The 14,952-nt window shown below is 44.0% G+C and overlaps 1 protein-coding gene across 14 annotated transcripts in view; it reads left to right on the top strand.

Moving 5' to 3' along the window:
* Positions 1-14,952, top strand: part of EPHA5 (EPH receptor A5) — a 193,491-nt gene that overhangs the window by 111,980 nt on the left and 66,559 nt on the right. For 9 of the 14 annotated variants that reach the window (XM_021532603.2, XM_021532602.2, XM_021532606.2 and 6 more), the window contains one exon: positions 734-1,069. The exons of the other annotated variants lie outside the window; for them this stretch is intronic. In XM_021532603.2, coding sequence (XP_021388278.2) covers positions 734-1,069 — 336 coding nt within the window. The remainder of the gene's footprint in view (positions 1-733; positions 1,070-14,952) is intronic. 14 annotated transcript variants of the gene reach the window in all.

The raw sequence follows: 14,952 nt of genomic DNA, 5'->3' as shown, positions 1-14,952 counted from the left end.
CCAGTCTATGCTGGCATCCTGAGCAGGGAGGCTTGGCAAAGTAAGCAAGTGTGGCATGGGTAACCAGCCATGCCACAGCCTGGCAGGGACCAGGATGGCTGCCATGAAGTGGCTGGACACAGCCGTGCTTCCAGTGGCCCGTGTAGATCACCATCCATATTGGGCTGCATCAAGCATCTCACTTCAGAGTGGTTTGGATACCTAAGCTTTGGTTTCACTGCTGCCAAATGGCTGACAGGAAGAGGCGGCTGCATACAGAGGAAAGATTTGGCATCTGAGTTGAGTGGTGTGAAAACCCCGGTGTGTCTCCTTTTTTTAGGACTTAGGGGTTAGTGGTACAAGGGCAGTGGGGTGAGGAGAAGCAATCTTACTTCTGGTGAAGCCAACTGGAACTTGGACAGGGCAAAGACTTGTTAATCCCTTTGCAGGAAAAGCAAGGAGAGCACCAGAGCAATGCCCTAGGTGAAGTGCTCCTCCTCTTGGGTTTGAGCCAGCCCTGTGTCCTGTCCTCCCATGCAGGTGACTGCATCCCAACACAGATCTCTTGAGCGAGGTGAGGGCGCTCAAAACAAATCCCCATTTTCCCAGCTCTTCGGGTGTTGTTGCAAATGATCACCGTGTACTTTCTGACACGTGAGCAAAGGGGCATCTCTTTTCAGCCTAGAGAGTAGTAGCGAGCAGGATGACTGATGATACTGTTTTTACCATGTGTTTTTCTCACTTTACAAACCAGGACCCCCCTCTGCTCCTCGGAGTGCCATCTCAAATGTTAACGAGACTAGTGTCTTTCTGGAATGGATTCCCCCTGCTGATACTGGTGGAAGGAAAGATGTGTCTTATTATATTGCATGCAAGAAGTGCAGCTCACACTCGGGTCTGTGTGAGGCATGTGGCGGTCATGTCAGGTACCTCCCCCAGCAAACCGGCCTGAAAAACACCTCTGTCATGATGGTGGATCTGCTTGCTCATACAAACTATACCTTTGAAATTGAGGCAGTGAATGGAGTGTCCGACCAGAACCCCGGAGCCCGGCAGTTTGTGTCTGTAAATGTAACCACAAACCAGGCAGGTAAGTGGATCTTCAACCTGGGGGAATGTCTGGGGTGGGAGCCTGAGCCAATCAGACCCAATGCAGACCTCCCTTTGGAATGGGTGGAAGTCTCCAGGATGGAGGGCTGGACTCTGGCCTCTTCAAATATGGGGGGTGGGAGGTGGGCAGTGCTTGTCTCATAGGATATAATTACTGCAGTCTTCAGTATGTTTCCTTTCAGCAGGACACATTTTTAGGATTTGTGACTTTTTCCTTTTAAGCTATTTGGAGATACCTCCACTTCTTTGCATGCTGGTGTATCTGTCCACGAAACCAAGAAAAAAAGGCTGTCTTTCCTGTTGGGAAGGGGAAATTTCTAAGAGTCCATTTTGATTAAAAACGGCTAAAACATCTAAACTTTACAGCTGCCCTAAGAAAATTTGTTTTAGTGACTTGGGAAAATTTAATCCCTCTTCTACACTGTGATGCTAAAGTGACTGGGCTCAGGCTGATGAGGGATGCTATGCTTCTCCAACAAGGTAGGGCTAGGATTTCACTCATACTGTGTTGCACTGTACAGACAGAGATCATGTGGACTGGTTTATTCCTTTGTCCAGGGCTCTGATCTGTCTGCCATTCCTTTGCCCAGAAGTTTAAATGACCTGTCACTTTGGACACAGGCATGGAATTGCCATTGTCCTCTGTCACTTGGAGGTATGATGGGGGGCAAGAATGATTACATATCCTTCCATGTGTATCAACACACCAGGCACATCACACAGCTTCTGTAAAGCCCCAGAAACTGACCTAACCTTCCCTTGTTTCTCATGCTCTGTGGTTTAGGGTCTCTTCCTTTGCCTATCAGGCTTACTTCATGCCATTTAATTCAGGGCTCCTCAGTGGCATTTATCCACCATGAAGCCCTTCCAAGACTGTTAACAGGTGGCATTTGAGACTGTGAGAACTGTGCTGCCAGATCACTGGAGCCATCCCCTGCCTTCTCCAGACAAGGTTCAGCCAGGAAACCTGGTGGGCAATTCAGTGTGACAGCTGGATGTAGATTGGCAGATCCTCATTGTGGAACAGAAAAGCACTAGCTGGAGGAGGGCTGCATCTCATTCCTGCTACCCAGGTGTATGTGCACAGGCTTGGCAGCCAGCAGCAAGGAAGTGCAGATACCTGTCCTGGTAATTAAACTGAATTGTTGAAGTGTTGGACAGATCATTCATATGTTTCTTGAGGAGAGAAAATAAAGGCATGCTGGGAATGCTGCTGATAGATGTGGCTTGGAATCTGCTGGAGGAATATTAGAGGACAGCAGTATGACACCCATTAAAGGCACCTGTTTAGTGCAGATCGGTGGGTGTCATGGTCCTAATGCTGTTTACTGTTTTCCTGTTGTGAAGGCTGCTGCCAGTAACTGCTGTTGGAAGGAGCACATTTTCCTGTTAGTGGGTTTGCATTGGTATTTCAATGCTGTTACTGGATTTTCATTGATGTGTGGCATTAAATCCACATAAATCTCAGTAAAGGTAGCTGTGCATGAGGAGATGATACCTTGCTGATCAGTGCAGACAGTGAGGAAAAGGTCCTGGTTTGTGATTTTTGTCCCAAACTCTCCACAGCTGCAGCAGGATTTATCCACATAGCTGTGTCTCTGTGCATCAGGCCAAGAATAACCCCCTTGCACAGTTACCACTTGCAGCTTTGCATTGGAAGGTCTCTTAGAGGAAATGGGAAACGTGTGACAAATGTGTCTCATGCTAAGGACAAGTGGGTAAGTGTAGCTTCTGGTTAAGTCTTCTGTTTATCTTAGTGGAGCCACAATCACAGGAGATACTGGTGGATCAAGCCATGGGTGTTTGATACACCATGTGGTGTTGAAATTGCATCTCTGTGCTCTCGTGGTTGATTCAATAGGAGGTCCAACCAAACTGCAGCATAAAGAAAGCACTGGTGACTGTGTTTCACTGTCTCTCTGGCTGGTCTCAACATGCATTTGTGAGGTGAGCCAGGCCTGTCTGCTGGAGCTGTAGCATCAAATGGGCTTCCCAGTAATGTGCTCTTTCAGCACTCCCCTGGGCCATCATCAGTTTGCCCATGCCAGAAATAAAGCAGATGGAAAAAGAGACTTTGCAAATCAGACTAACTGCTGAGCATGGAAAGTGAGTGTCTGGTTTTTTAAGGTGCCTCCAGAAAAAAAAATGTCCTTTGAGGCAAGTAATGGAGTGCTCCATACCCAGTGATTCTGGATATAAAGACTCACTCCAACAGTCCTTTCTCAAGTAAGAGCAGGCAGGACACATCTGGCTTCAGGGAGTCTCAGGCCACCCATCTTCCCCCTGGAATTACTCCAAGAGGTGCAGCTCTTGTGTCTCACCTTTTCCCTTGCACAGGTTTTCTTATGGTGATCATATTTTCACAGAGACTGGTTAATGAAGTTGAATCAGTGACAGAAGGCCAACTGAACAGTAGGAGAAATCCTGCTACAAGATCTGTTGGCTGCAGGAAATTGAAAAATTGCATTCCATGGGATAGGTCTGGCTGCTGGAGTCCTGCTGGCACATATTCAGTAACCCAGCATGCAGAGAAATGCCAGGGTCTGTTTTGTTGGTTTGGCTTTTGTCCATCCCAAGAAGACCATGCTCATTTCGGAACTGCAAAGAATGTGCAGACAGTGAGTCCTCATGTGCACCACCTCTTCTGGGTATGGTGGCAGTTTTTGGCAGCAGAAACTACATCTGGGTTAGACTCTCAAAGGGATTACTTCCTGGAAAAAAAAAAGAAAGAAAAAAGTGGTTCGCTCCAAAATAGTTTGTCTCCCTTCCTTTCTCCTCTATTTAAATAATGAGTAAAAGAATTGGGGCACACAATCCATCTGGAATTTTCAGACTGATATAGTTTTACTCTGAATTTGTGAAATCAAATTTGGAAATACAGAGAGGGAACAGTAAACTTTTGTGCGCAAGAGGCTGATTGCTAATCTCCATTGGTGACCCCAGCATTCTTCTGTTCTTCCAGTCCTTGGAGACCTGGCAATACTTGGGATGGGGCTGATCCATGCAGGATGTAGTGGCCTTAGGCTCCAAATACAGGACTAGTTTTCCTGAAACCCTCTTGCAATCTGCAAACCTCTGTTGTTTCTGTGAGATTTTGCTGGTGTTTTTCTGCTGGAAAACGTGTCTAGAAAGGATGAGCAATGCCACAAGCCGTGAGAGATAGAAATTGTGCTGGCCTCCATTGTGGCTACCCTAGAGGTGCAGCAGGCAGACAGAGGACCTTCTTCCCTTTGTAGGCACAGGAGCTGACCCAAGCATGGTTTTCCCTATGGCATTGCTGCAAAATACGTGTCCAAGGGACTTCCCAGCACAGATGGCAGGGAGCCATCTGTAATGCACTCTCAGAGTGTGTTAAAAAGTGTGCCTTGTGCACGTGGGCTGGAGCACAGTGAATAATTCATAAGTGGTAATGATAGGATCGAGTTAGCCATCCTTCCCTTGCTCATAGTTCTGCTCAAGTTTTCATATTTTTGAAACCTCCACCTATTTAAATGGTTCCCAGAGAGCAGTCTCTGTGTACTGCTTATACTGAAGTTTGCTCTTCAAGTGACAACTGCATGACTTTTTTTTTTTTTTTCCCCTCAGTGCTTTCAGCAAGCTGGATGATTAAGGTATGCTGTCACTCTGGACAGAGATGTGCATCTCCCTTGAGGTCTTTCATCTTATCTGCCCTGTGTACAGAAAGCACCTACCATGACGTCCTGGTCAGAGACGTGTCTCATAATGGGTCCATAGGGAGCAAGCAGTCTTGATTCATGGTTGCCTGTGTTGTATCATCACAGGAGCACACTGGAAAGATGCAATGTTTAAAACCTTTCTAGGCTCAGAACCTGCCAGGAGTATGCACTTTAAGCCAGCCTAAACAGCCAAGCAATTTTCTTTGCTTTTGATGTCAGCAAGTCCCATGCTGGGTATGGCTTCAGGCACAGAACTGTCCTGAAGGTGGGGGGTGAGAGTGGGGCAGTTCTCCTGCCGGCATCCCAGATGCCACTGACTCCTTTGCACTTAAAGACCTTCTCTGTGTGTGTTTTTAGATAAACCTCCTGCCTGTTTTCTGTTTGAAAAATCAGAAGCCAGTGTTCCCCTTCTGTGACCTGTATGATATTTTTGCTCCCCTTCTGAGCAAGGAGGAGAAGAAGGGTACAGATGTGCTTGCTAACAGAGGAGGAGTTAATATGTCTAATGCCTCAAGGAGTCTGTGTGCCTGAAGCCAAACCAGAGATAGAAATTGCATCCTGTGGAGCAGCAGTGCTTTTTAAGCAAAGGTGTTGGAAGACAAGACCTGGCAACCTCTAGTGGTGTCTGGGAGGCATGGCTAGGTTCTTACTTGACCAAAAACCACTAGATGCTTGGAGCAGCTAGAAGGCTCTTGGAGCAGGGAAATGTGCTGAAAACCATGGTCCTTCCTTTAATTGCGCAGGCTGGGAAGCTGAGTGGAAGGGAGCAAGGGAGAAGGTGTTTTCCATAGCAGTCAAGATGTGTACATTCTTGGAAAAGCAGACAAAGGCAATTTGGAAAGGGAAATCTGCAATGTAGAGCTTGCTGTAATCTTAAATTAGTATCTGCATGCTCTTGGAACCAAGAGACTGCAACCCTGCACAGTCTGGGAAGAAGACATCAGAAAATGGGGCAAGATATGGGAACCACATTTTCAGAGATTGCCTTTGGGGGCTGATGGGTTCAAGTCCTGTAACATTCAGGGTCTGATTCTTCTACCTTTGAAGTCTTCATAGATTTGTTTGGTTTGGCATGGGTAAGGGAGCAGTTTACTTATTTTCTTCAGGATTAAGAGAAAATTTTCAAGGGGATGCTCCTGTAGAGGCAGCATGTTCCATCATCTCACAAAAGAAGCAAGACTCATCTTACAGCTCTACTTTTCAGCCAGAATTGGTGGCCCAGGGTCTGCAAAAGCTTAAGCAGATGCTTTCTTCTGGAAAACTGTCTTTCCACAACCAGCATGTTATGCAGGGCTTGCCTTTAAACATCCATTGTAACCTTACTTGATCCACTGGGCTGCATCACCTTCCCAGCAGTGGTCACTGTGGATTCCGTACAAGGGATAAGAGCAGGAAACACACATGTCCCAGTGCTTCCTTAGAGCACTCTCCAACCTCCAAGGAACACCTCTCTGTGTTTTATAGCCCTTAATGAATTTTTCTTGCATGGATTTGTCTAATTACTTTATGGACTCTGAGAAAATTCTAGGGGCTGCAGGCAATCCTTTGTGAATTTGGTATGTCTGGTAGTTTAAACTCTGCTTTAGATTCACACTGGCCAGAGAGGAGCTATAAGTGGCATAAATAGAGGCTTTAAGGTTTGCAATTGCCCATCTCTGTGGAAAGCACAGCCATTTAGAGATGCAGCACTGGCTTCCAGTGTGTTAACCCGGTACTGCAGCATTTAACCTAGAAAAATGTTATCTTAAAAGCAAAGAATGTCTTCCATACCAGTATGGGTGAACACAGGGGTGTTTTAATATGTGCAGGTAAACTGTACTACCTCAAAGACCACAGTCTCTATTTAAAGCAGAGTGCACCCTGCACTGCCCCTTGCAGCAGGATCTTTCTGCTGGCTGTGAACACCCTTCGTGTCCAGGGAGATGTGAAAATTAGTGTTGAACTGCCAGTGAAGTTTCAGCCAGAAAGAGAATAATTTCACTTGTGAAGTTCCATGCAAATGCTGGTAATCAGCTTCAAGAGGTATTTTGGTATATTTTTGAAGCATGGTCTCATGCAGTCGCAGGTTGCAAAAAGCAAACACACTGGCAAAGTAAAACCTGAAAGCTAGTGCTGTGCAAAAGGTTGGTTGTTTGAATTTTTTGTTGTTGTTTTTTTGTGATGGCTGATTTTATACTTAATGCAGAATTTTCATCCAGCATCCTATTCCGGAGTCATGAGTTCACCCCAGCCCAGATGGCTGGATGTCTGCTACCAAATGAATTATGGATCAGATTAATACATTACACTTTTATTTATCATTCCCCTATCGGTAATTGCTACTTTTTCATAGTTATAAGTCTTCTTGTTATACTTCACATATTAGAAATACATGTTTATATACTGAGACAAGTCTTTGGAATGTGAAAAAAATCCCCAAATTACAATATGACTTTTAGTTAGAAGTAATTTTTTTTTTCTGGAAGTAGATGAGACAACCATGGATGATATAAAAGGACATTAAAAGATGAAATAAAAACCATTTTCCAGCACCTGCAGACAGACCTTTCAATTTTGATGTGAATTTAAAACATCTTATTTATAGATGAAAATAAAAATAGTAAGAAGTAGTTGTCTTTATCCTCCCTCCTCCTGAAAAAGAGAAAAAGACGGATGCTGTAGATCTCATTATGAGATTCAGCTGATGACGACCATTGTGTATTGGGCAGAAGGGTGCAGGTTTTACCATCTTCCAGTGGCAGTGAGACAGACTGTGATGAAGCAATTAGTTTTCTTCAAAGTGTGCTACTTGTGAGGCATGAGATACAAAAAGCAAATTCTGGGTTATACCTGGGGAAAATGAATACTTGTACTGCACCCACATGGTGCCATGCAGATGGGTATGAGGGACAAAGAGCTGCCCAGATATTTGGATTGAGATGCTGTGACCAGCAGGATTGGCACCACTCTGCAACATTACAAGAGTGATAGAGCTGGTTTAAAATCTTATTTCCCATTTTGCTGGCATATTTTTAAAGAATTGCCAAGTAATCTTATACTAATATAATTCTAATCCCCTTAAAACACGTTCTTCAAGGCCAAGGAGTTCTCTTTGTATTGTGCTGAACACAGTACCTGGCAGAGAGCAAAAGTAAAGCATCTGAAATGGTTTCTCTGCCCAGATAACATCAATTTATAGATTTTTCTTTTCCCCCCATGAATGTTGTTTTTGAATTTCACTGCTGATAAAATCGCATTCAACTCTTTAATCTCAGTCTGCAAGCTGGTAATTCCATTGTCTCCTATGTTATTTCTCTGATTTTAACATTGAAAGTAGTTTTACATTTTTAACAGTCTGCATAAATTATACTTCCAAGAGTACTCTTAAGACATCAGGACTCCAAAATAGCCAAAAAAGAATGTAAAAATACTTCCAGTATTTTTCTCTTAGAGAAATAGCAGTGGACTTGCAGGAATTTAATAAACTCCTCATTTGTTCTCTGGCTGCAGTACCAAACCAAGTAATCTCTTTAAAGTAATCTCCCTCAAAAGTTAACTATAACAGTGGAGGAAACAGAGGAGTTTGAATTTGCATTTCCATAGTTGTGTGTTGAGAGAGCTGTGCTATAGAAACACTGCTCAGGGCATAGCAGCTTCACAGGGCATTTCTCCTTTCCCAAGTACTCATCATGCTGATCAAATGAGTGTGAAGGTGGCAACGTGTGTGCAGTGGTTTAGTTAAGGTTGCCATGGTTTAGTTGAGGTTTTAGGGCATAGGTTGGACGCGATGCTCTTGAAGGTCTCTTCCAAGCTAGTGATTGTGTGTGCATTTGTGTACATGTATGGACATGCAGGACAGAACACAGAGGTTATCCACCCTTGTTTTATGTGGGTGTCTGACAACTTGGTAAAGTTCAGGCACTTTGGATGCCTTTCACTCTTCATGTCCTTGTGCCAAATTGCTGCCTAACTGGGCCCACATTTGAAGAAGTGACTCTCTGTACTGCAAGGCCACCCAGCAGTTCTCTGATCCCTTTCTCCTTCTGTCTGTTTTCTTTTGCCATGAGCATGACCCTTCTTTAATAAGCAGTTTGTAATATTTATTTATTCATATGGCCAGACTTTTTTCCCTTGGTTGCTGTTGTGCCTGGTATCTGCACCCACACAGTAAACTGGCTTCTGTAACCCAGGAAGGATTTTGCTGTGTCAGAACTGAGCTCCACTCTCAATGTGCATGAATTACAGGTTCCCAGTTAGTATTTTATAGTATCAGGCTGAAACGTTTTCTCCCCTGGATTGCTTCTCATTGGAGAGGTGTTGTTTCATTGAGGCTTGGAGTGTTTTTCCATGTTTTCTGTTGTGGTTGCTATTACAATATATTTTGACAGCAAATCCCTTGCTCATTCCTTGAAAGATTTCCAAAATGTATTTCTTTTGTATTTCTTGAAAAGGGCTAATGGAATAGAAGTGGTAGAGCTGGCTAGTACTTTTTTCCAGATTACTGCCCTTTCTTTCCCCACTGTGAGGAGGACATGGGGACAGGGAGGGGAGAGCTCTATCTGAAGAGCCAAGAGTAGCACTAAGGTGACAGACAACCCAGCAATAAATTATTTTTCTTCCACAGCAGCTGGGCCAAAGTTCAGCTACATGCAAATACTACAAAAAGCTCAAGAGTTGGAAGGTTTTAATTAAAACACGCTTCAGATGTGCTCTTTTGCCAGTGTGATTGAATGCTTGCTGCATCTCCTGGTCCTGGAGGAGCAGTCCTGATAAAAAGCAAGTAACTAGTGGGATTTCCAGCTAGATCAGTACACCAGAAGGAAAGTGTTATTAGTTATTTATTTTACTAGGTTTTTTTGGCTTGGCAATTTCTAAGAATACAAGCTCTGATCAAAAGGCCCTGTACGAATCGATGTGGAGCACCCAGTGGCTGTGGTGGTGCTGGGTCAGGGTTTTTCTGCTGCCATGCAGGAAACTGGACTGGTCACTGTTCTTTGTGCAGAGGGGCCAACCACGCTGGACTGATCCTCTAAGTGCTTTGGCAAGCCTTGGAGAGAGCACTGCTCTGGGGAAATAGATAGAAAAAATAGCAAATTCTCATGCATTTGACAAAATCTGCCCTGTGGGTTTTGGCCAGAGATGGTGGGTGTGCAGAGCGGTACAAGGAGCCTTTTGCATCTGGCCCCTGGGCTCTGCAGAGAGAGAACAATGCCTCAAAAGCAGATTTGGACAATTAGAAAATGCCAGTGGAGGGCACTAGCACTGCTTACTGCCTTCCCAGGAATACACAGCACAATTGCCCACTGTGCTTCTGCATCCTTCTGTGTTTCCTGAGTTGCTTTCTACACAGTCCAGCATTAGTGTGGCTTATTATGGGGGGGCTGATCTGAACTGCACCATTATCCTGTCATCTCCAGAGCTCTACTTTACCCAGAACGGGCTCCTGCTTTGGATCATTAAGCCTTGAAGCTCCATAGTTCTGCCTTGTTCTCCTGAGGGGTGGCACCGAGGGCATGAAATTGTTCGCTGTCCTTGTTGGAGACTTACGGTCTGATCCTTTAAACACCTGGCCACGCAAGGACGGTTTCTATAGACAGCTGCTCTCACCCAGTTCAGTAAACTGGAAGACTGTCACTGCAGAAGTGACTGGGTTATTTAATTTATTGTACATCCCTCTGTCCCAGGTGCAACTCAGCCCCTGCAAGGACATAGAAAGGAACTGGAGGATGACTGGGTGAGGATGCACATGAGGGCACAGACCCATCTCCACCTTTTCCAAAACTGCAGACAGCAACTTGCAAAGCTGGGTGTGCATGAAGGACAAAATGCCCAGTGCCCTCCACAGAGGTGTTGCATGAAACCCTCTGCTACATATTGGTTGAAGCTTCAAGGGGTCCTCTGCTAGAGTCAAATAGCCCTGAGGGCTTTGCTATTTGTGCTATTTGCAATCCCTGCAGAACATCTCTATAAAGCAAAACAAATCCCATGTAAAGTAGTCAGTTGATAATATTGTTTGTGCTCTAGTAATAATTGTGCATCTGTTGTGGCCTCAAACTCTTCCTCTATCTTCTGATATTGGTCAGTGAATGAGAACTGCTATTTTAAATTAATTTTGTACAGTGTTCTGTTCTTCATTTAGGACAAAATTGGGGAGTTAAATACATGGTCATTATGCAAATTAATGCAAGTTGGCTCAGCTTTCTTGTATGCAGGCCTGATGGATAGAGCATCATTAGAAGGGATACCTAGTGTCAGTAAATTGCTATTTCGATGCCTTAAACTTTATGCATTGCCTTCATCAGGGAGGTTTCTCAGGTGTCTGGTTCATTGATGGGGGAACTGAGGCATGGAGGCATGGTGTGACAGGCTAGAGGACACACACCAGGGCTGGGACTCTTCTTGCTGCTCCTTGCCCCTGCTGAACTCTTCCCATAGGGCTGGAGCCCAAAGATGCATTGGAAACGTTTCCTAACCTGTTTGCCAAACTAACTTAAGAGCAGAAAAAAGAGGCTGGCCAGAGTCCACTGGAGATGGGCTGTTGGGTTTGGGGTTGCTTTTCCTGAATTGGTTTCAGTATTATTGTGGGTTCAGTTTCACTGCAGCATTAGAAATAGAAATATCAGATAGCAGTGTATTTATCCAAAGCATTTAGTGAGCTAAAGCATGCTGAATAGCTTGAGGGAATGTGTGACAGGGGGCCCCTTTGCTCCCAGTCTTAATTGCTTGCAATAGTGAAAATTTCCTCCTTTCCTCTTTTGCACCTTCTGTCAGGAGAGACAATCTTTGATCCAAGTCCAGCTGAGTGCAAGGTGTTGCCTTCAATACATCTGCTCAGTGAACTGTGCTTTGTCTTCTAGAAAGGGAGCTGTTAATAATGTGACAGCGTCCATTCCAAGCTGTTACAAATTCCACTGTCCAGGCGATTAAATGTAACTAAAATCCTGATCGTTTTGATTTGGTGTCTAGCAAGAGAGCAATTGCTACCTGTTCAGTAAATACAGTTGAGTTTTATTTGGCCTCTGACAGTAATAGTATTTTGAGTGGCTTGGCAACTGTTCACTGATGAGGGTCCAAAAAAAGCACTTAACAAAATCAAGTGATAGCAGGAATAAGCTGCTAAACACACTGGCACTGTGTTTATGCGCTTGAGCACTTTAGCAAAGATTTCAGGGGCTCCTCCAGTTTCTCTGCCTCTCTTCAACTTTTTAACTTCGATCACGAGCCCATCTGCCAGGGACTGGTAAGGTGCTGCCTCCCAGCCAGGGGCTGTGTCAGGCTCTGGGGTCACACAGCCCTCTGCTCCCTGGTCCCCATGGCTGAGCCCCAGGCAGGTGCCCAAGGGACTGTGCCAGGGGTTGGATGGGAGAATATCCAAATATCTGAAGTATGGAACTATCAGGTCTCCTGCCTCCCTGTCTCCATCTCCAGCTACTCTGTCTCATAGAAATAATGATTCTGGGGAAGAGGCACGCACATGGCTCGTGAACCAGTGGACCATGGAAGTTGTGTGCACTTTGCCCTAGCAGGAGGAAAGCTTTGGCACACAGCAGCCGCCTCCTCCCTTTGCCATGAGGGTGCTTGAAAACTTTAGACATGCCGCAAGTCAGACAATTTTACAGCTGCCGTTTGGCTGAGTATAGGAGTGTTTTCCTCTCCAAGAGAAGCAGCAGCTATTTTTCACAGAGCAAATGAAGCCACCTGTTGGGTTAACTGGGCTTTATTCAGTCCCCAGGCTGCCTTGCACAACCTTTAGGGCCCATAGGAGTCTTTGAAGTACCATTGAATTTCATTGTTAATGTCACAGTCATTTACTGTGAATGGAAAAGGGTATTTTTTTTCACTCCCAGGCATGAATAAACTCTGTAGATTGCAGGAAATAATCCCTCTTAAAGGAGAGTTGAAATTGCTGTCTTCTAATAGAAGAAACCTGGTACTGAGTAGATGCCTAGGACTGCTCCAGGTCTTCTCGAAATTTTGCTCAATGATTAGAAACAGAATAAATTAAATGAAAGCAGCTGATGACAGGGCAATACATGTGTCAAAGAAGGAGAGGGAGTGGTGAAGGAAAAGTACATAATGTGGATGACTTTAATTATGTGGAAGGTGGGAAGATTGACTTCCCTATCCTGAGTGGGGTGTTTGAGAAGATACATTAGTCTGTATTCTAGCAGAGGTTGATGAGGTCTCCTCCGAAATATTAGTAGTTAATTGGATGAAAAAGGGTGCACTTGCTGGCAGTATTTATGAGAGCTTTAATTACATTTCACAGACTGAGTTCCAATTAGAAGGGAAAGTAGGGGTGAAAGGATGAATGAAAAGATGTACAGCATGTTTTAAGAGCACAGTGATAAATCTGTGGCTAAGGATTATGGTAAACAAGATAGTCGTACATCATGGCATCATTTGCACACTTATATTTTTAGATGCTTACTCCAAGTTCCCTTCCACCTCCCCCCATCGCAAACAAAATGCCTATAAAGGGGTCAAGCACAGGCGTCTGTTACTCCTCTTCCAAGATGGAAGTCAAAGATCATTTACCATTGCTGCAATACAGGGCTATTACTTTTTTTTTTTTTTTTTTTTTTTTTTTTTTTTTTTGCTAATTCATTAACTGTATCATAAAATGGCACTCCAGAAAAGGCAGAGACAGATCACAATATTTGTCTCCATGCTGCATGAATAGTGGGAAAATATTGCTGTCATCAGCACATCTTTTCACATTGCTGTGGATTCTCGTGTTATTGGTTTGCATTATCTTTGCTATAATCTCACCTAACCAGCTTCTATGCAGATGACCATGATGCCCGTTTATTTTTATGTCAGGAGGTAACACACAAAGGGGAGATATATCAATTGCTCAGCACTGGCTTAATTCCCTCTGCAGTGTAGTAAAGCAGGGACTCTGCCACTGACTTCACTGCAAGGACAGTGCCTCCATGTCTGAGTGGCATTGGCACAATTCTTTCATTACATCCCTAAGAAAGAAGCATCTCTGTACTCCTTACTTGTGGAGTAAGCTGTTTGCCAGTATCTCTGCAGATGATGCAGGTAAGAGGTTTTTTCTAACAACATCAGCATTAGACAAATGGGCCATACTTTGGATCTTGTGGTATAGGTAATTACAGTAAAGGTAAGTCTGCAGACAGTTCATGATAAACACTGAAATTCTGTCTGGAGAATAGAAGGGATTAGTTAGTGAGGTTGCTTTTGTTTCAGGTAACACTGTTCCTCCCCTTGATTCCTAAAAGGGTTAACAGTGTTTCTTAAACAGCTGTGAAATGGCTTCAGTGAAGCAGTGGCAGTACATCAGCAAATGCAATTTTTTTTCTCTTCTTTTATTCCATAATCACACTTGGTAAGCTACAACAAAGCAAAGGAGAAAACTCCTCTTTCTTTGGTGATGCTGAAAACAAATCCTTGTTTATTTAAAAGTAGCTGTGTCAGGAGGAAGGTATGATGGAGTATAATTGCCAAATTCTTATTTGGTAATTAGTATCTTACAGCCATCTCCATGCTGTTAAGATACAGGCATAATTGCACATAGGATGCGTATATTTATCATGGAAGTTGGCACTTCAGACCATTAGGAAGTATTGTAGCTTTGCTGTATGCTGCATGTAGATTAATCTAGTTTAGGAGACTTAAGAGCCTGTCAGAGATGCTCCAATCATCCAGGCATTTGTAACATCAGGTAGTAGGAGAACACTTGGAGAGGAACCAGATGGTTTCCATAGCCTTGCTACAATAATATTGTGTGTTCCTGATATTTGTGCATTTCCAGAGGTTTACCTGTTGCTGGCTGCAATATTCACCTCTTCCTGTTTTATTTACACACATTAAAAATAAAAAATAAAGTGGTCAGGTCCAGGAGGGCAGAGTGTTGCATTTGTGCTCTGTTGTGCAGGGTATTTCTGCATGCCTGGATTGGAGGAGAGAAACCTTCACTCTTGGGAGCCCCTGAGAAAAGGCCTGTGAAGTAACCCCAGATACACGTCACAGGCATGGGGCTCTGCCATCTTGAATTAAAAAAAAAAAAGGTTGTTTGGAATTAAACATGTTCCCTTGTCAGCCCATCAAACAAAGTATAGGTAAAAGCAGCATGTTGCAGAAATAAGCAAGTCTGGAAGTTGTGTCTAGGAATAAGATAGGAACAACTTGCCAAGGGAAGATGATTTTCAGTAAAAGATCTTAGCTAGAAACTCATCAT

Source organism: Lonchura striata, chromosome 4, assembly GCF_046129695.1.
Source record: "Lonchura striata isolate bLonStr1 chromosome 4, bLonStr1.mat, whole genome shotgun sequence".
In the NCBI taxonomy this organism is placed as follows: Eukaryota; Metazoa; Chordata; class Aves; order Passeriformes; family Estrildidae; genus Lonchura; species Lonchura striata.
This window is presented reverse-complemented; position numbering and strand designations above follow the sequence as displayed.